The sequence below is a fragment of the Theropithecus gelada genome, chromosome 11 (assembly GCF_003255815.1).
Source record: "Theropithecus gelada isolate Dixy chromosome 11, Tgel_1.0, whole genome shotgun sequence".
Taxonomy (NCBI): Eukaryota; Metazoa; Chordata; class Mammalia; order Primates; family Cercopithecidae; genus Theropithecus; species Theropithecus gelada.
This window is the reverse complement of record NC_037679.1, coordinates 61,083,595-61,103,995: the sequence shown is the minus strand read 5'-3', so window position 1 is coordinate 61,103,995 and position 20,401 is coordinate 61,083,595. Positions and strand designations below refer to the sequence as shown.

At 42.1% G+C, this 20,401-nt stretch overlaps 1 protein-coding gene across 1 annotated transcript in view; it reads right to left on the bottom strand.

The window, feature by feature from the left end:
- DRAM1 (DNA damage regulated autophagy modulator 1) overlaps positions 1–20,401 on the bottom strand; it is a 45,949-nt gene that overhangs the window by 6,100 nt on the left and 19,448 nt on the right. The window contains exons 2-5 of the mRNA XM_025403540.1: positions 18,854–18,921; positions 15,338–15,480; positions 7,607–7,784; positions 3,254–3,312 (exon numbers count right to left, since the gene is read on the bottom strand). Of these exons, the coding sequence (XP_025259325.1) occupies positions 3,254–3,312; positions 7,607–7,784; positions 15,338–15,480; positions 18,854–18,921 (448 nt within the window). The remainder of the gene's footprint in view (positions 1–3,253; positions 3,313–7,606; positions 7,785–15,337; positions 15,481–18,853; positions 18,922–20,401) is intronic.

The following is a 20,401-nucleotide window of genomic DNA, read 5'->3' as shown; positions in this document are numbered from 1 at the left end:
AGAGACAGGGTTTCACCATATTGGGCAGGCTAGTCTTGAACTCTGACCTCAAGTGATCCACCTGCTTCGGCCTCCCAAAGTGCTGGGATTACAGGCATAAGCCACCGTGCCCAGCCAAGAAGCACTATTTGATCTCTTGTCTGGATCATTCTCTTCCTCACCATCTTCTGTCTCTCTCTTGTCTTGGCAGGCTTCCATCACCTGCCAGAGTTCTCCTTCTTTGGAAATCCTGCTGTCCCCTCTAGCCACCCTGGTGTTTCTCCTTTACCTCTTACCTCCAGTCCAGAACAGGACTCAATAAACATTTGGTTGACAGCTGAATGAATGAACCATCCCTCTCACTATTTAACTTCTTGCCATTGACTTCTAACCTTGGCATTTTACTGAAATTACTTTTTGACAAGCATCACTGACTCCCTTATTGCCCAAATTGAGGGACTTCATTCCTAAAGGTTGTTCAGCTGCATATGCCATGGTTAGCCACTTCCCTTGCCTTTGAAAAATGTCCTTCCCTTAGTCTCTGGGATCGTATGTCCTCTCATTCCATCATTAGGATTAATTGCTATTGCTTCTGCATTTCCACATTGTGTTGTCTGAAGTCCAGTTCAGCATTTTTTAATTCTTCAAAGTATTACGTTTAGCCACTGACAACTGGCTGTTTGCCCCTCTGAACTATAAAATCCCTCAGGATCCTCTATCCCATGGCCACCCTGCGCTCTACAATCTTTCACAGTCTTGCGTGTGGTAGGGACTCATCAATGAGGTCTACCATACAACACAAGTCTAGTTCTTCTCACTGGTCCATGATCCTTTTACTTCTCCTTTGCTGGAGGTACTCTTCTGCCTGATCCTTGAGGGAAAGAATCTTCTGTTGGTCTCTCACTAACTCTTCTTTCCTGGGGCATCCTTGATTCTCCTATAAGGCATCTAGATGAACCCCTACTACAGGTATCTAATAGAATGAGTTGATCTCAATGTCATACTTTTGGTTCCATGTGTTCTGATCCTTGGTCCAAAAAGTCCTGGTCTACCCCACACTGTTAACAACTCTACCCTACACTCTGACTCCCAGTCCCACCAGAAGTCTAGGACCACCTGGGTGCAAGCAATCCTTCCACCTCAGCTTCCCAAGTAGCTGGGACTACACGCGCGTGCCACAATGTCTGGCTAATTTTTGTAGAGACAGGGTCTTACTGTGTTACCCTGACTGGTCTTGATCTCCTGGACTCAAGCAATCCTCCTGCCTCAGCCTCCCAAAGTGCTGGAATTACAGGCATGAACCACAGCGCCTGGCCTAGGCCCATGTTTCGAACATCGATATATCATGATAACCTCAGAGTCATCAATTCTAACCAAACTCATCCACTTCCACCTACTAAATTATTTATCCCTGTTAGGGGCCTTATTTCTGGTCAAGGGAATAAATTCTTTGGTTCACCTAAGATAAAAACTTAGAAGTCACCTTTGATTCATCATGCCACTTCATTCTTGTGTTAGTCATTTGCCAACACCCATCAGATTGCCCCTATTTGAAATGTGAACTAGTAGAACTGCCTTCTCCTTACCTTCCTAATGCCAAGCTCTCCAAGCCATCCCAGGCATTGCTTCTGTCTAACGCTCATCTGATAATACTCTTTCTATTTGCTTTACTGTTCAAAAGTCTTCAGGCCGGGCGCAGTGGCTCATGCCTGTAATCCCAGCACTTTGGGAGACCGAGGCGGGGGGATCACAAGGGCAGAGATCGAGACCATTCTGGCTAATACATTTCATGAAACCCTGTCTCTACTAAAAATACAAAAACTAGCTGGGCATAGTGGCGCGTGCCTGTAATCCCAGCTACTTGGGAGGCGGAGACAGGAGAACTGCTTGAACCGGAGAGACAGAGGTTGCAGTGAGCCAAGATTACGACATTGCACTCCAGCCTGGGCAACAAGGGCGAAACTCCGTCTCATGAAAAAAAAGTCTTCAAAATCTTACTCTGGTCACCTATGTCAAGTACAAGCCTCTCTGCCTGCCTCTTACAGCCACTACACCCTTGCACAATTATCCCTGGCTGCAGCAATTTCTCACTCTATCCTGAAATGAACTATACACCACACTGGAGCTGGTATCGTCCTCTCTACTTAACATTTCACGCTCCCTTTGGCCACCAAACACCTTCATTCACACTCTTTTACTAAGGATAGATAGTTGAAGTGTTTAAGAAAGAAATTAGAGGCCAGGTGCGGTAGCTCATGCCTGTAATCCCAGCACTTTGGGAGGCCGAGGCAGGCGGATCATGAGGTCAGGAGATCGAGACCATCCTGGCTAACACAGTGAAACCCTGTCCCTACTAAAAATACAAAAAATTAGCTGGGCGTGGTGGCAGGCGCCTGTAGTCCCAGCTACTCGGGAGGCTTAGGCTGAAGAATGGTGTGAACCCGGGAGGCAAAGCTTGCAGTGAGCCGAGATTGTGCCACTGCACTCCAGCCTGGGTGGCAGAGCGAGACTGTCTCAAAAAAAAAAGAAAAAGAAAAAAGAAAAAGAAAGAAAAGAAATAAATTAGAGGGCCGGGTGCGGTGGGTCACGCCTATAATCCCAGCACTTTGGGAAGTCGAGGTGGATCACTTGAGGCTAGGAGCTCCAAACCAGCCTGGCCAACATGGGAAAAACCCTGTCTCTACTAAAAATACAAAAATTAGCCAGGCATAGTGGCGCACACCTGTGGTTCCAGCTACTCAGGAGGCTGAGGCACAAGAATCGCTTGAACCCAGGATGCAAAGGTTGTAGTGAGATGAGATCATGCCACTTCACTCCAGCCTAGGTGTCAGAGCTGTCTCAGAAAAAAACAAAACCAAAAATTAGCTGGACCTGGTGGCGGGCGCCTGTAGTCCCTCCCACCTACTTGGGAGACTGAGGCAGGAGAATTGCTTGAGCCTGGGAGGCAGAGGTTGCAGTGAGCCAAGATTGCACCACTGCACTCCAGCCTGGGCAACACAGCAAGACTCTGTCACCCCCCAAAAAAAAGAAGAACAAAGAAAGAAATTAGGAACTCAAAATTTTGAATATAATTCCAGAAAGCATTTGGAATTACCCTGATAGTTAATTACTACACACTGCCAAGTGATTGGACAGTAAATTGATTACATACCATGTTTACTTCACATTTTGCAACTTGTTCTAAAAAATGGCAGTGATCTTCCCTAGACCTAGCCTAGCCACAACCTCACACAACCACGTCCAACAGCCACATTCACGACAACTTAAATGTTACCTTTTCTCTTGGATTCCACTCCAGCTTGGTTATGGAAATTAGTGAAGCACAGACAATCACTGAAAAGGGAAAACAGTTAAGGAAACTACAGCACACAACAGTTCCTTTAATGTTAAGACTAGATTATCCTCCCAATAATATAATCATTACACAGTGTTAGAATGTTAATACCAACATTTCTATCATCAATTAAAATGTTAATACCAACATTTCTACCATCAAACCAGTTATATTAGCTTCTTATAAACTCAAACTTTAAATTCAATGATGAAAGTTAAATCACAACATGGAAATACCTTCACAATAGTTTTCCAGTGTGTATAGTAAAATTTATTAAAATTTGAGGCTACATTTTGCACAACCCTGCATGTTTCTGGATCTTCCCACTTAAACTAGCTGTTTAAATTTGGTCAAAATGACTGACGCAGCAGTCCAAGATGGTTCTTTTTGAGTACTTCCCACTGAATAAAAATACTTTTTCCCTAAAATACTATTTTCCTTTTTTTTTTTTTTTTTTTTTTGAGATAGAATCTCACTCTGTCACCCAGGCTGGAGTGCAATGGCGCAATCTCGGCTCACTGCAAACTCCGCCTCCTGGGTTCAAGCGTTCTCCTGCCTCAGCCTCCTGAATAGTTAGGATTACAGGCGCCCACCACCATGCCTGGCTAATTTTTTTGTATTTTTATTAGAGACAGTGTTTCGCCATGTTGGTCGGGCTGGTCTTGAACTCCTGACCTCATGTGATCCGCCCGCCTCGGCCTCCCAAAGTGCTGGGATTACAGGCGTGAGCCACTGTGCCTGGCCTAAAATACTATTTCCAAGGTAACAGCTTTAAGGAAAATTTTAAATTCCAAAGTGCCAAGGCTCATACACAAAAATAAGCTACAGAAATTCAAACTATTAGCTTTAAAAAACAGACTTCTGTTGGGTAATTGGGTATAAGGTGAGCCCTTCCTTCCTGGCCCAAAGATCTGGCAAATCAAAGAGATTCGCCCCATATCAGACCTCAGGGATGACTGACACACGCCTACAGTCCAGCCTAATAATGCCAGGGGCTAAGGCTCCTATCCTCATGAGCAATACATCTCAATCAGGATTAGCCACATTTCAAGTATGCAAAAGCCACATGTGGGTACCATGTTGAACCAACAGCTCTAGCAAGACAAAGTGGAGGAGGATAATCCAGCCAAGTAGAGATTGGGTAAGAACAGAGGACAAGAAACAGCCAAGCCTGAGGGAAAAGCCATAAAAACAAGGATGAAGAAATAGGAGGTCTCAGATCATGGGTCTCATGCAGAGGAACCTGGACTTTATGCTGTTGGTGACTTCTGTGAAGGCTTTCAGAAGCTTTAGAAGTCAGGCGCAAGACAGATAATTCATCAGGAAAGGTTTAGAAGCAGGATTCTAATGTCGCCTCACTAGATGCCTCCGTTTCTTCGGTAGTCAAATGAGGCTATTACACAGAAATATTGCAGTAAGAAGAAACCAGGACATTTTAAAGATGCTTTCAATTCCAGTTTTTTTTTTTTTTTTTTTTGAGACGAAGTCTCACTCTGTCACCTGGACTGGAGTGCAGTGGCGCAATCTTGGCTCACTGTAACCTCCCACTCCCAGTTCAAGCAATTCTCCTTCCTCAGCCTCCCAAGTAGCTGGGACTACAGGCACACGCCACCATGCCTGGCTAATTTTTCTATCTTTAGTAGAGATGAGGTTTCACCATGTTGGCCAGGTTGGTCTCGAACTCCTGACCTAGCCACCGCACCCAGTCTATTTAAAGATGCTGTAAATTCTTTGTAAGGAAATATAAATACCATGCTAATGTTTAAGACAGAAGATCTTTTCATATGGATGAATTCATTCAAGTTAATCTGAAATAGGGTCATAACCCCTTTCTGTGTGGGGCTGCTTCCTGTTGGCATGACCCATAATAAGAACTTCCTAGAGGCCAGGCGCGGTGGCTCATGCCTGTAATCCCAGTACTTTGGGAGGCCGGGGCCGGTAGATTATCTGAGCTCAGCAGTTTGAGACCAGCCTGGCCAACATGGTGAAACTCCGTCTCTACCAAAAATATGAAAAGTAGCTGGGTGTGGTGGCAGGCACCTGTAATCCCAGCTACTAGGGAGGCTAAGGCAGGAGAATGGCTTGAACCCGTGGAGGTTGCAGTGAGCCAAGATCGCACCACTGCACTCCAGCCTAGATGACAGAGCGAGACTCTGTCTCAAAAAAAAAAAAAAAAAAAAAAAAAAGAACTTCTTAGAAATGAGAATTATTAGTAAGTGAAACTCTGAGGCCTGAAATGCTTATTTCACTAAAACTCTCTGACTTTGATATCTAGAGATCTGTTTCCAAAGTTGGAAGCAATGGAAGTTTTCCTGCATCAAGAAACTTTGCTTGTAACACTACAACCACTATTATGAATTTTACAACTAACACAAGATTAAAAAGTTGAAGGAGATATATTCAAAGAGACAGTGTTCCTTTAATCTACAAGTAAGACAAGGAATTGGAGAAGCAACTATCTTAGGAACAGGGTATATATTTTGTTGGTAAATCTCTTGGTACTAGGATTTGGCTACTCTGTGTTTAGAAATTTTGTAATTAAAAATGTCCTTCCCTAAGATGGAAAAACCCAAAATCATGCTTAGACTTCACATTTTGTAGTTTCTATTTTAGAAAAGAAACACAAAGCTTAATATTTAGAAGCAAGTGACGTGTTTTCACTCCATCTTGCCCACTTTATACCGTAACTCAACCCAGACTAACAAAATTGTCGCCCATAACATATTTCCGATTTTCCTACAATCTGACATTAGTCATCATTGTTTAATGACCCTGAAGCTTGCTCTGATATGACTACAGATGGTATTTTGAAAGATGGGGAATTCTGCAACTCTTTAAGACCATGGCTTTTTTTCTTTGTTAGTACTTCATTAAAGAAAAGAAAAAGGGAAAGAAAGAAAAAGCTTTCATTTCCTCTAAATCAGAATCTACAAGCATGCTAAATTTATATCTTCATTTCCTTTCAGATTGCTGAGTTAGAAAATAAAATGGATTTCATTTTGAAAATGAAATTAGTGACTATAAAAAGAAAAGGCTAAACATTTTAATTTACTCAGTAATAAGTGATCTAGAGGCTTTTAAAAATCTCTTCACATGAATGAGTAAACCAAACTGTCTTGCCACCTACGTGCAGGGAGGGGGAGAGTTTAGCCTTGAGGGACTTCGTGGGGCTATTACTTTGAGTACAATATCAATATTTGGTGTCTTTAGCCAAGCACTACAAAGAAAAATAAATATTTTCATATGGCTCATGAAACTGGCCCTGTGAGAAGGAAAGTAAACAGAAACTGAAGTGTTCCTACATTTTCCACCCTTCTTTCACACCATTCTTCCCCCCAAAGAGACTTTTGATCTAACTAGACAATGTTGAGACATTTTCTTAATGAGCTGCACTTTTTTTTTTTTTTTGAGACGGAGTTTCGCTCCTGTTGCCCAGGCTGGAGTGCAATGGCGTGATCTCGGCTCACCTCAACCTCCACCTCCCAGGTTCAAGCGATTCTCCTGCCTCTGCCTCCCAAGTAGCTGGGATTACAGGCATGCGCCACCATACCTGGCTAATTTTGTATTTTTAGTAGAAACATGGTTTCTCCATGTTGGTCAGGCTGGTCTTGAACTCTCAACCTCAGGTGATCCACCCACCTCAGCCTCCCAAAGTGCTGAGATTACAGGCGTGAGCCACCGCACCCAGCTTGATCTATACTTTTATCCCAATTGTTTTTCTGAAAAATGTGGAAACTTGGTTGTTATCCTTTGCTTTTTTTTTTTTGGTTGTGGGGAAGGTAAGTGTCAAACTTTGCTAAGAAACTGTGACAAAGATCCTTTGCTTTGCCGAACTTTAGTCAAGCTCCTGAAACTTCTCCTAGGTCCATCTGTGCACTTCCTTGTAAGATCCAGTTTCAGCAAAGAACCCCTGGCTAAGTCAGTTTAGCAAGGAACCCCCACCCTGATATCTGATCACACTCAATATCTGATTGGGTTCCTCCTCCACCACCCTTCTCAGGTGATGTCTGATCACATGGCCAGTACTCAACAAGAATCCTGTTAGGTTGGTTTAGCCAGAATCCCCCTCATCCTGGAGGTTTCCTTTTAGTACTTTTCCATCCACTGACCTCATCCTACTCCTTGGCTATAAATTCGCACTTGCCAAGGATGTATTCAGAGTCGAGCCCCATCTCTTTACCCCGCTGTCAGACCCCATTGCAGTGGTCCCTACAAAGTCTTCATTACCCTTCTTTAACAAGTGTCATTGAATGTTTTATTCCTTTAACAAGGCACAAATGTGAAAAAGGATACTGGGGACGACAGCTGCGCAAGAAACGGCAGAGATGGCCATCCGTATGTGGCATGTCGAGAGACTGTTCCACTGGGGACACGATTTGTAAGAGATGATGGACTGTAGGAGCGTGTACACGACACCACAGACAAAGGCCAAAAGGGCGCCCCCGTCATGAACCACTGGCACAGCTAACTCCTGGAGAAAAAGTCACAAATGTGCGTTACTCTGGGTGGGTTTGTCAACATTGAGCCGCGAGCACTCTCACTCTGGGCTGCTTTGAGCCGTTGGTCATCACAGGTGCACCATTCCTTGGAAAATGTGGCTGTCTGACTACCAAAAGAAAAGCCCTCCAGGTCCTGAAATTAATGCCAAAAAGTTGGTTGTTCCACAGCGAACCTGGGCTCATGGGACAAGGAAAGGTCTGCCTTAGAGGTGGGAGGGTTGAATATGGTGGGCTTCGGAGTCTGGTACAACTGCATTAAAAGTCCTGACTCCACCATGAGGCTCTGTGACGTTACTGCAAAGCCTCGATTTCCGTATCTAAAAACGGGCATAATCATCTCCGTCTTGCGTGTTTGCAGTGAAGATTATAGGATACATATCAGATACAATTTTCTTTGGTTGTTGTTGTTTTTTGTTTTGTTTTGTTTTGTTTTTGAGACAGAGTTTCACTCTAGATGCCCAGGCTGGAGTGCAGTGACACAAACTCAGCTCACTGCAACCTCTGCCGCCCAGGTTCAAGCGATTCTCCTGCCTCAGCCTCCCAAGTAGCTGGGATTACAGGCACATGCCACCACGCCCAGCTAATTTTTGTATTTTCAGTAGAGACGGGGTTTTGCCACATTGGCCAGGCTGGTCTCAAACTCCTGACCTCATGATCCGCCCACCTCGGCCTCCCAAAGTGCTGGGATTACAGGCGTGAGCCACCGCACTCAGCTCTGCCTTTTTCGTTACAGAGATTTTTGTTTGATATAATCAGTAAACTTTGGTATGATATGATTGAAAAAATGAAATATACATGACTCGTTCCATGATGGTGCCAAGGGTGGTTTGGGGTTTTTAGGCTCCCTGCTCCCTGATAATCTCTACTCATCCCTCCCAAGGCACCTCAAATGAACACACCATCTAAGTAAAACCACTACTTTTGTTACGCAGAGGCAGCTTCTTTTTCTTCTTCTTTTTTTTCTTTTTCTGTTGAGACAGGGTCTCACTCTGTTGCCTAGGCGGGAGTGCAGTGGCCTGATCATAGCTCACTGCATCCGTGAATTCCTGAGCTCAAGGGATACTCCCACCTCAGCCTCGCAAGTAGCTGGGACTACAGGCACATGCCACCACGCCCAGTTCCAGCTAATTATTTTTTCAAAGGCAGCTTCTAAACAAGTTCCGTGTCCCCACCATCCTGTAACCAGCCATTTCAACCAGAAGGCAGCCCCTATGCCAGTCTAGGCAGAAAGTCGGTGCAGACCCTGTACACACTCAGAATGCGCCTCACCTTCAGCTCCTTTCTCTTTTTTTTTTTGAGACAGAGTCTTTCTCTGTCACCCAGGCTAGAGTGCAGTGGCAAGATCTCAGCTCATTGCAGCCTCCACCTCCCGGGTTCAAGCGATTCTCGTGCCCCAGGCTCCCAAGTAGTTGGGATTACAGGCGTGCACTACCACGCTGAGCTAATTGTTCTGTTTTCGGTAGAGACGGGGTTTCTCCATGTTGGCCAGGCTGGTCTCAAACTTCTGACCTCAGGTGATCCACCCACCTCAGCCTTCCAAAGTGCTGGGATTGTAGGCATGAGCCACCACATCCGGCCTTGGCTCCTTTCAAATGTGCACTGGGCACCAACCTTCCAGGCGAGGAACATTTAGAGGGAACCACCGGGTCTCGGCTTAAACTTGAAAATGCAAGCTTTGCAAAGGGCAACTTAAAGTGTTGTCCAGGAGAGCCTGATTTTGGCCACAAGCCACCCCTTGGCCTCAGGTCACAGTGAACATACTCTTCCCCCAGCTTCCCTCTGACCTAGGCCACCTGGGCTTCCCCAGCACCACAATGTTTGCCATCCAGACAGTTCAACCTCAAGCTGGAGCACAAATGAACTGATATTAAATTTGCATTCTCCACATAAGAAAGGGAGGTGTAGGAAAAAAACCAGACATTTTAACTTATTTCTAAGGAAATATATTTCCTAGTATCAAACCTAGAAATAAGGGGAGAAATTCATTACGTGATTTGTGTTATATTCAAATATGACTGCACTGACTCTTCTACACATCATATAGTTTCTGTATACCTAAGATACCTTGCATGGGCCAGGTACTATGGCTCACGCCTATAATCCCAACACTTTGGGAAGCCAAGGAAGGAGGATTGCTTGAGCTCAGGAGTGTGAGACCAGCCTGGGCAACATAGCAAGTATTCATCTCCACTAAAATAAAAAAATCATGGTTAGGCATGATGGCTCACACCTGTAATCCCAGCACTTTGGGAGGCTGAGGCAGGTGGATTACAAGTTCAGGACTTTGAGACCAGCCTGGTCAACATGGTGAAACTCTGTCTCTACTAAAAATACAAAAATTAGCCAGGCGTGCTGGCGCATGCCTGTAATCCCAGCTACCAGGGAGACTGAGGCAGGAGAATTACTGGACCCCAGGAGATGGAGACTGCAGCGAGCCAAGATTGCATCACTGAACTCCAGTCCGGGCGACAGTGTGAGACTCCGTCTCTAAATAAATAAATAAATAAACTCAGACGGGCATGATGGTGCGTGCCTGTAGTCCCAGCTACTTGGGAGGCTGAGGTGGGAGAATCACTTGAGCTTGGGAGACCAAGGGTGAAATGGGCCATGATAGCATCACTGCACTCTAGCCTGGGCAACAAAGTGAGACCTTGTCTCAAAAAATAATATAAAAATAAATAAAAGACTGGGCACAGTGACTTATGTCTGTAATCTCATCACTTCGGGAGGCCAAGGCAGGTGTATCACTGAGCTCAGGAGTTCAAGATCAACCTGGGCAATGTGGTGAAACACAAGAAAAAAAGTGGAAAAAAAAAGAAAAAAAGAGGCAGTCACAATCTACAAAAACTATGAAAATTAGCTGGGCGTGATGGCATGAACCTGTAGTTTTAGCTACTCAGAAGGCTGAGGTGGGAGGATTGCTTGAGCTCACAAGGCGGAGATTGCAGAGAGCCGTGATCACACCACTGCACTCCAACCTGAGCAACAGATCAAGACCCTGTCTAAAAAAATAAATATAAAAATACAAATACATCTAGTTCTAGATCCTTGAGGAATCGCCATACTGTTTTCCATAATGGTTGAACTAGTTTACAATCCCACCAACAGTGTAAAAGTGTTCCTATTTCTCCACATCCTCTCCAGCACCTGTTGTTTCCTGACTTTTGAATGATCGCCATTCTAACTGGTGTGAGATGGTATCTCATTGTGGTTTTGATTTGCCATATGACCCAGCCATCCCATTACTGGGGATATACCCAAAGGATTATAAATTATGCTGCTATAAAGACACATGCACACGTATGTTTATTGCAGCACTATTCACAATAGCAAAGACTTGGAATCAACCCAAATGTCCATCAGTGACAGATTGGATTAAGAAAATGTGGCACATATACACCATGGAATACTATGCAGCCATAAAAAAGGATGAGTTTGCATCCTTTGTAGGGACATGGATGCAGCTGGAAACCATCATTCTTAGCAAACTATCACAAGAACAGAAAACCAAACACCGCATGTTCTCACTCATAGGTGGGAACTGAACAATGAGATCACTTGGACTCAGGAAGGGGAACATCACACACCGGGGCCTATCATGGGGAGGGGGGAGGGGGGAGGGATTGCATTGGGAGTTATACCTGATGTAAATGACGAGTTGATGGGTGCAGCAGACCAACATGGCACAAGTATACATATGTAACAAACCTGCACGTTATGCACATGTACCCTACAACTTAAAGTATGATAATAATAAATAAATTTAAAAAAAAAAAAAAAAACAAATAGTATTTCAAAATATCCATCAGTTTGCTAGGTCTCAGATCATTGCATGTTGTTTCATAAATACTGTTTACCTGAGATAATCAAGAAATAACAATATTACTGTTAATCAAATGTTAACATACATTGAGTTCATCATCTAATGTAAATCTTTTGACTATTCATTTGGTTAGTATATACCCCTTCAAGTTTATCAAACCATGTAACAAACTGTTTATAATCCTCCTGATTTCCCCCTCTTCCCTTTGGTACTGGAAAAAATAATACTTGCCTCCTCAAAAATTGAATAAATGTCAGTGAAGAAAAAAAAAAAAATACAAATACAAATAAATAAGATTCCTAGCATGGGCATATAGATTCAGGGAAGTTATATATGAAAAATAAAATACAACAGAGTAAGGTGGCTTGTGCTTGTAATCCCAACACTTTGGGAGGCAGAGATGGGAAGATCACATGAGGCCAGGAGTTTAAGAACAGCCTCAGAAACATAGCAAGACCCCATCTCTACCAAAGTAAAAATAAAAATTAGCTGGGCATGGTGACGCACCCATAGTCTCAGTTACTCAAGAGACTGAGACAGGAGGAGTTCAAGGTTTATTCTAAGCGTTCAAGGTTATGATTGTGCTATTGCACTCCAGCTTAGGTGACAGAGCAAGACCCTTTCTCAATCAATCAATCAATCAAAAAATCAGAGAAATGATTTTTAGATCAGACATGAATTTTCCATAAAGTTAAAACCCGGCACTCTTTTTGGATTGCTTTTCAGAAACTCTCTTGGTAATTTAAAAGGTAATAACAACAACAAAAAAAAGAATATGTGAATACTGACAGGGTTAAACCTTGGAAAGTTTCTTTTCTAAAAAGGAAACTTTAAAAATTTTTATTTTTAATTGACAAATAATAATTGTTTATAGGCCAGGCGCAATGGCTCACACCTCTCAGCACTTTGGGAGGCCGAGATGGGCGGATCACCTGAGGTCAGGAGCTCAAGACATGCCCAGCCAACATGGCGAAACACCATCTCTACTAAAAAATACAAAAATTAGCTGAGTGTGGTGCCAGGTGCCTGTAATATCAGCTACTTGGGAGGCTGAAGCAGGGATATTTGCTTGAACTTGGGAGGCGGAGGCTGCAGTGAGCCAAGATCGCGCTGCTGCACTCCAGCCTGGGCGACAGAGCGAGACTCCATCTCAAAAAATAATAATTGTTCATATTTATGAGGCTTGTAGGGGGGTGTGTGTGTGTGATTCCAGAGGCATGGTATCCCTTTGTTGCCCTATGTTGCCCAGACTAGTCTCAAACTCCTCGGCTAAAGCAATCCTCCTGCCTTGGCTTCCCTAAGTGCTGGGATTACAGGCATGAGCCACCACAACTGGCTGTAGATGTTTTGATGTATGCTTACACTGTGGAATGATTAAATCAAGGTAATTAATATATCAATCACCTCACATACTTATTCTTTTTTGTGTGATGAGAACATTTAAAAATCTACTGTTTTAGCAATTTTGAAATATACATTATTATTAACTATAGTCACCATGCTGTGCAGTAATAGATCTCCAGAATTATTAATTCAGTCTAACTGAAACTTGGTACCCTTTGACCAATACCTCCCCACTCCTCGTCTTCCTCTTCACTCCTGTAACACCATTCTACTCTCTCCTTCTGTAAGTCTGATTTTCTTAGATTCCACATATAAGTGACAGCATTCGGTATTTGTCCCTCTGTGACTGGCTTATTTCACTTAGCATAAGGTTCTCCAGGTTCATCCACGTTGCCACAAATGACAGAATTTCAAAAAGAAAACTTTCTGAGGGAAAATAAAGTATTGACAGAAGTTAGTGAGGACACACCAAAAAGTAGCCATCTCACCCACCCATTTGGGAAAAAGATTATCTGTGAAATTCTCAAAAATGTGATTTACTGCAACTCAAGAAAAATCATCATGGCTGGGTGCGGTGGCTCACGCCTGTAACCCCAACACTTTGGGAGGCCAAGGCAGGCAGATCACTTGAGGCCAGGAATTCAAGACCAGCCTGGCCAACATGGTGAAACCCCATCTCTACTAAAAATACAAAAATTAGCTGGACATGGTGGTGGGTGCCTGTAATCCCAGCTACTCGGTAGGCTGAGGCATGAGAATCACTTGAACCCAGGGCGGACGTTGCAGTGGACCAAGATCGCACCACTATACTCTAGCCTGGGCGACAGAGCGAGACTCTGTCTCTACCAAAAAAAAAAAAAAAAGTCACACTCTCTCTTGCCCTCACATCTCAAAATCTTCCTGAGTTGGCTCAAGTTGGTTTGCTCCTGGCATGACGAAAATGAATTACGGGATACCAAACAAGGAAGTTGTAAAGATACAGTTATCGGAACAATGACAAGTCAAACACTTCGCTCCTTGGGAAGTTAAGATTCTATTTCTGGTTTTTGTGAAGATTTAATCACATCATTGAAGACTTAAGGAGAACCAAAAGTTGAAATTATTTAACCACTTAAGTTTTCTTCTTAAAGTCAGCCCTTACACAGTTTAAAAACTGACATCTGTATCTCTTATGATGTGGTTACTCAGAGGATAAAGTGATAGATCTATACTAGCCCCCATTAAACCATAACCACACTGTACTAGACAAATGATATAATGCTAGGTCTTCCTTTTTATAGTTTTTGTGTGTGCGTGCTTCCTGATGGTAGAACTATGGATCATGTACTTGCTTTTTTTTGTCACAGGTATTTCTTCATGTTGGCATTAAGGACAGCTCTCACGGGCTCTAGGAAGGTGACTTCAATTCAAAGCCCACCTCTGCCACGCATTATTCATCTAATCTTGGGAAAGTATTAACCTCTCTAGGCCTCCATTTTACCATTGATAAATGGGGAAAATAATAGTGCCTATCTTACAAGGCTTTTATTATAATTGTCTGAGTTAAAATATGGAATATTTTCATAAACATGTGTCACAGGAAAATTTCAATAAATGTTTGTTGTTATGAAAAACAAAATGCATACTGTCATATAAATATAAGGAAATGTCACCGAGAGCCTCCTCTTTGAATACCAGAGGTTTAAACGGTAGAATTGGTAAACACATACAAATATTTTCACACTGTTAATAAAATCATCACAGTAGCTGAAGTAGCTCTCCCAACACATCAAACCACATCAATGAGAACATGGAGCAATGCAAGCCCAAGGCCTCCTCTGAATCACGCACTCTCTCATAAATATGCAAATGTGCACCCCATTTCTCCCAAGTACCAGAACTCACTTTCAAATGCTTTTTTTTTTTTTTTTTTTTTTTTTGATATGGAGTCTTGCTCTGTCGAGTGCAGTGGCACGATCTCGGCTCACTGCAACCTCCACCTGCCAGGTTCAAATGATTCTCCTGCCTCAGCCACCTGAGTAGCTGGGATTACAGGCATGCACCACCACACCCGGCTAATTTTGTATTTTTAGTAGAAATGGGGTTTCACCATGTTGGTCAGGCTCGTCTTGAATCCCTGACCTCATTATCAAACTCGGCTTCCCAAAATGCTGGGATTACAGGTGTGAGTCACCACGCTTGGCCCTGACTTCCAAATGTTAAAGGTTTGTTTGTAAAAAGCAAACTAACCCACTTATTGTAAACTCATCAAGCATTTAATAGCTATAATGGCATAAGTGTGCCTCTTGCATTTCTGCTACTCTCCTCAGACACATGCGCTCCACCACTCCTCCTAACTGAAAAAGCTCCAGGTTATACCTGAAAATTGGCGACAATGCCCATTCCGAAACATCCCACCAATCCAAGGACTAAAGACACCAAGTTAAAAACAGGAGTGCTGAAATAGCAGGTTTGATTTTGCTTCTCTACTATTTTATATCTTGTATACATCGTGGCTGCACCTGAAAAAGAAGAGAACTTTGATGAATGTTCATAATTTGATTTCTTTAGGATGAAAAACAAAAGAGGCTTTGTTTCACTTTTTAAAAATGTACCGATTGCAAGTCTCCCCACTTTCCCACCCCTGTCCCTCCTGACTCCATCTTACTCTCTCCGCATCATGAACAGACACACACAAACACACACACACACACACATACACACACATCTTGGCTGTTGTCCTTTTCATGTAAATGCTATTATAGTACATGTGTTACTCTGTGACTTGCTTTTTCCACTTAACAATGTACCGTGGAGATCTTTTCATGCAAGTACAAACAGATCTACTTCATTGTTTTCAGGGGTCTCATCATGGTCTATGGTATGAGATACTATATTTATTCCTCATTCTCCTAAGAATGAATTTTTACATTGTTTCCATGTTTTTCCTGCTACAAACAACACGCAATGACTATTCTTGTATATAAATCTTTGGACACACTTTCAGGTGTTTCTGAAAGACCAGTTCCTAGAAGTAATATTACTGGGTTAAAAAACTACACACAATAGAAACACCGCCAAATTGCTCCAGCCCGTTAACGATTCAGACTCCCACCAGCAGAATTTGCGAGCAAATTTTTATGCTTTTGTCTTTTTAATTACTATCAATCTAATAAATGAAAATGCAACTTAATTGGGTTAGTTTGCATTTCTCTGATCATTAGTGAGATTTAGCAACTTTCAGTATATCTACTGGTCATTTGCATTTCTTCTTCTGAGAAATGCATGTTTACAATTTTCTTTTTATTCTTCTCTTGTGCTTGTCGATTTCTAATTTGTAGTTACTTTTTACACATTATGTCCATTAGTCTATTATCTGCTATAAATATTGCAATTTTTCTTCTGCTCTGCTATTTGTCTTTTAACATTGTTTCTTGTATCTTTCATCATTTAGAAGTTTTAATTTTTAATCTACTCCTATCTGTCAATTCTTCTAGGTTTTGTGTAAGTTTCTATTCCAAGGTTTAAAAAATATTCTCCTGTAATTTAATTATTGCACAGTTTTGCTTGTTTATTAAATTGCAATTGGTTTTTGTGTATGATGTGAGGAGGATGGTAAAGGTATGTTTTTCCAAATAGCTAGTAAATTAACCAAATACCATTTGTTGTAATTTGGCAATAAAATGTAGCCTCCATGAGAGCAGGGGCCTTGTCCATTTTGTTTGCTGTTGTAACCTCAACACTAAGCCATAAACAAGCACAAACCCTATCATATAGTATGTACTTAGTAAATGTTGAATAAGCTATCGTAATTTTAGATTTGTATTCCCTTTAACTCAGCAAATGTATCTTATAGAAAAATTCACACAAATATGCAAAGATACATTTAAAAGATGTTCACTTCAACATTAGAATTACAAAATACCAGAAATAGCCTAAATGTTGGACAATAGGGAACTGATTAAATAAATGATAATACATCCTTGCGAAGGATATCATGCATGTGTGGAAAGGATAAAGTAATTGTGTATATATTTACATAGTATGATGGCCATAATGTATCTACTCCTGAATTTTTAAAAAGCAGGCTAAAAACTAATAACTTGTTATAATTTTTTGTTTGTTTGTTTGGAGACAGGGACTTGCTCTGTTACCTGGGTGCTGGGTGGGAGTGCAGTGGCACAGTCATGGCTCACTGCAGCCTTGACCTCCTGGGCTCAGGCAATTCTCCCACTTTATCCTCCCAAGTAACTGGGACTACAGGCACACATCACCACACCCAGCTAATTTCTTTTTTCTTTCTTTCTTTCTTTCTTTTTTTTTTTTTTGTTTTTTTTGTTTTAACTTTTTGTAGAGACAAGATCTCACTACATTGCCCAGGCTGGTCTTGAACTATTGGGCTCAACAGATCGTCCTGCTTCAGCCTCCCAAAATGCTAAAATTACAGGCATGAGCTCACATAGACTATTTTAAATGAATATACTTATGTCAGCTTCTGCTTTATTCAGAAGCAAAAGCTGTATTTATCACTTGCTGTGGTAAAATAATCTCTCTGTTTTCCAAGTCTGGTTTCTTGGCAAGGATGGTGTAAGAGGGCACTGGTATTGATTGACTCCATATTGCTACTTCCCCTTGCTCACCTCCAAAACTTTAGGAGGACTACAAATGGTGATGCGGTGAAACTTTCCCGCTAGCAAGTAGGATGAACAGATTCCAAAAATGCCAAGTCACTAAGTAGGGTCAGCATCACTGTCCCTTCCCACACTGTACCAGTAAAGAAGAACAGAAAGCACTGGTTAAAAGATAGGCCCTTGGCAAACACTTGATTTTTCCATGGGGGGAGATTATAGAAGGACTAAGAGAAAAAGCCCCACATCTAATATCTGTATACTTGGATCACCTTATAGAAGACTGAGCTTTATTGTACAATAGTTGTAATTAATGTGCATTACATTAATTGGTTCATGACAAGGTTGTACCCTATCAACTGCATCTCAGGTACATCTGAGGAATTGAAAAGAAAAATCATACTAATTCTTACTCCACCTGTTCCCTTTCTCTAACAGGTAAGATAATGCCTTTGTCAATGGTCCACAAACTTGAGTGAGAATCCAAGTCCCCTAGAGTGCTTGTTTACAACACATCTTCAGGAACCCACACTCCCAAAGGTTCTGGTTGAGTAGCGTGGCCCAGGAACCTGCACTTTACCAGAGCTCCAGGTGATTTTTCATCAGCTTGCCTTCAGAATACACTTTGAGAAACTTAGCTTACGCATTGGGTGTCTTTGGCTTACATAAATGTCTCGACTATAAATCGACACTTTTAAAAACCAAATTGCACTTAAAATCCATTCCAGAAGTTTGGTATTTAAAACCACCTACAGCAAATCCTGTTACAAATTACTTATTAAAGTATCGTTCTCTAATAAAGCCATAATTTTTTATATCTTTTCACTTCAGTTTCTCAACGTAGGACAAAAATCTAGCCGCAAAGTTTGTGCTTTTAAAAAAATTATACACAAGGCCGTGTGCAGTGGCTCACACCTGTAAGTTCAGCACTTTGAGAGGCCAAGGCAGGTGGATCACTGAAGCCCAGGAGTTTGAGGCCAGCCTGGCAACATGGTGAAACCCCATCTCTACAAAAAAAAATACAAAAAATTAGCTGGGCGTGGTAGTGTGTGCCTGTCATACCAGCTACTCCGGAGGCTGAGGTGGGAGGATTGCTCGAGCCTGGGAGGTTGAGGCTGCAGCCAGCCGTGATCACACCACTGCACTCCAGCCTTGTCTCAGAAAAACTAAATAAAATAAAAATTATACACAAACTAAAAATGACACATCTGACTTCACTTGGAATTGTGCGTTTTTCAATTATTTGTACTAATTATTGTGTACTCACCAAGAAATGCAGAGAAGTTTATCATAAATCCAAAGATACCACTCTCTGGAGGTGTTGTTCCTGTGTCACTGGCAAAGGGAAGAAATGTCCAAATTATTCGAAAGAAATTCAGTCCAGACCTCTGGGAAGACGTGTAATTGGCAAGTTTTATATTGTGTTTCTTTTAGGTGTTCAGTCACTTTGAATTCCAAAGATTTGGCCTGATATTTTTCTAAAGTATTTTAATTTTGGCTCTGAAAAATCTAAAAGGCATTTTTATACCATGAGAGGTTCCATAGTAAAAAGTCAGGAAATGTTTAAGATGAATGGTGTTGCCATTTTTCAAACGATCAAACCCACTAACCTTGGCATGTGTTCATTCTCAGTGAAGAATTGTGACTACTTTGAAAAAAAAAAAAATGATCTAAAATAATGTTTGAGGCCAGGCGCAGTGGCTCACACCTGTAATCCCAGCACTTTGGGAGGTGGAGGTGGGAGGATCACCTGAGGTCAGGAGTTCAAGACCAGCCTGGCCAACATGGTAAAACCCCCGTCTCTGCTAAAAGTACAAAACTTAGCCCAGTGTGGTGGCAGGTGCCTGTTGTCCCAACTACTCGGGAGGCTGAGGAAGGAAAATCTCTTGAACCAGGGAGGCAGAGGTTACAGCGAGCCAAGATCGCGCCACTGCATTCCAGCCTGGGCAACAAAGCGAGACTTGGTCTCAAAAAAATAAAATAAAAATAAAATCATGTTTGAAAATTCTAATATTGGCATGTTAAATACACTTAAACACATCACTTTATTTTCTAATAACTGAGATTTTCTTATCTGCTGAAAATATTATGATAAAAAGCTGAGGCCGGGCACAGTGGCTCATGCCTGTAATTCCAGGACTTTGGGAGTCCAGGGCGGGCAGATCACCTGAGGTCAGAAGTTTGAGACCAGCCTGACCAACATGGAGAAGCCAGTCTCTACTAAAAATACAAAATTAGCCGGCCATGCTGGCACATGCCTGTAATCCCAGCTACTCAGGAGGCTGAGGCAGGAGAATCACTTGAACCCAGGAGGCAGAGGTTGCAGTGAGCCGAGATCATACCATTGCACTCCAGCCTGGGCAACAACAGCGAAACTCTGTCTCAAAAAAAAAAAACAAAAACAAACAAAAAACAAACAAACAAAAAAAACCCACAACAACAACAACAAAAAACTGAACAATACTATTGATCCCTAGGAATACTTTATGGAAATAATAGGGTATCTAGGGTATATTAATTGTGGTAAATTATTTTAACATAAAAGGGTTTCTGTAAAACATTTTTCAGGTACAGTCTTTCAATTAATTAAATGAGTTGGAAAATCCTGTTTGACATGTTCTTTTTTTTATTTTTTACAGACAGGGTTTCGCTATGTTCCCCAGGCTGGTTTTGAAATCCTGAGCTCAAGCAATCCTCTCGCCTCAACCTCCCAAAGTGCTGGGATTGCAGGTGCCAGCCACCACGTCCGGCCAACATGTTCTATTTTCTATTAGTGCCAAGCTTTAATTTTTTTCATCTTCAGGCTGCTCACTTT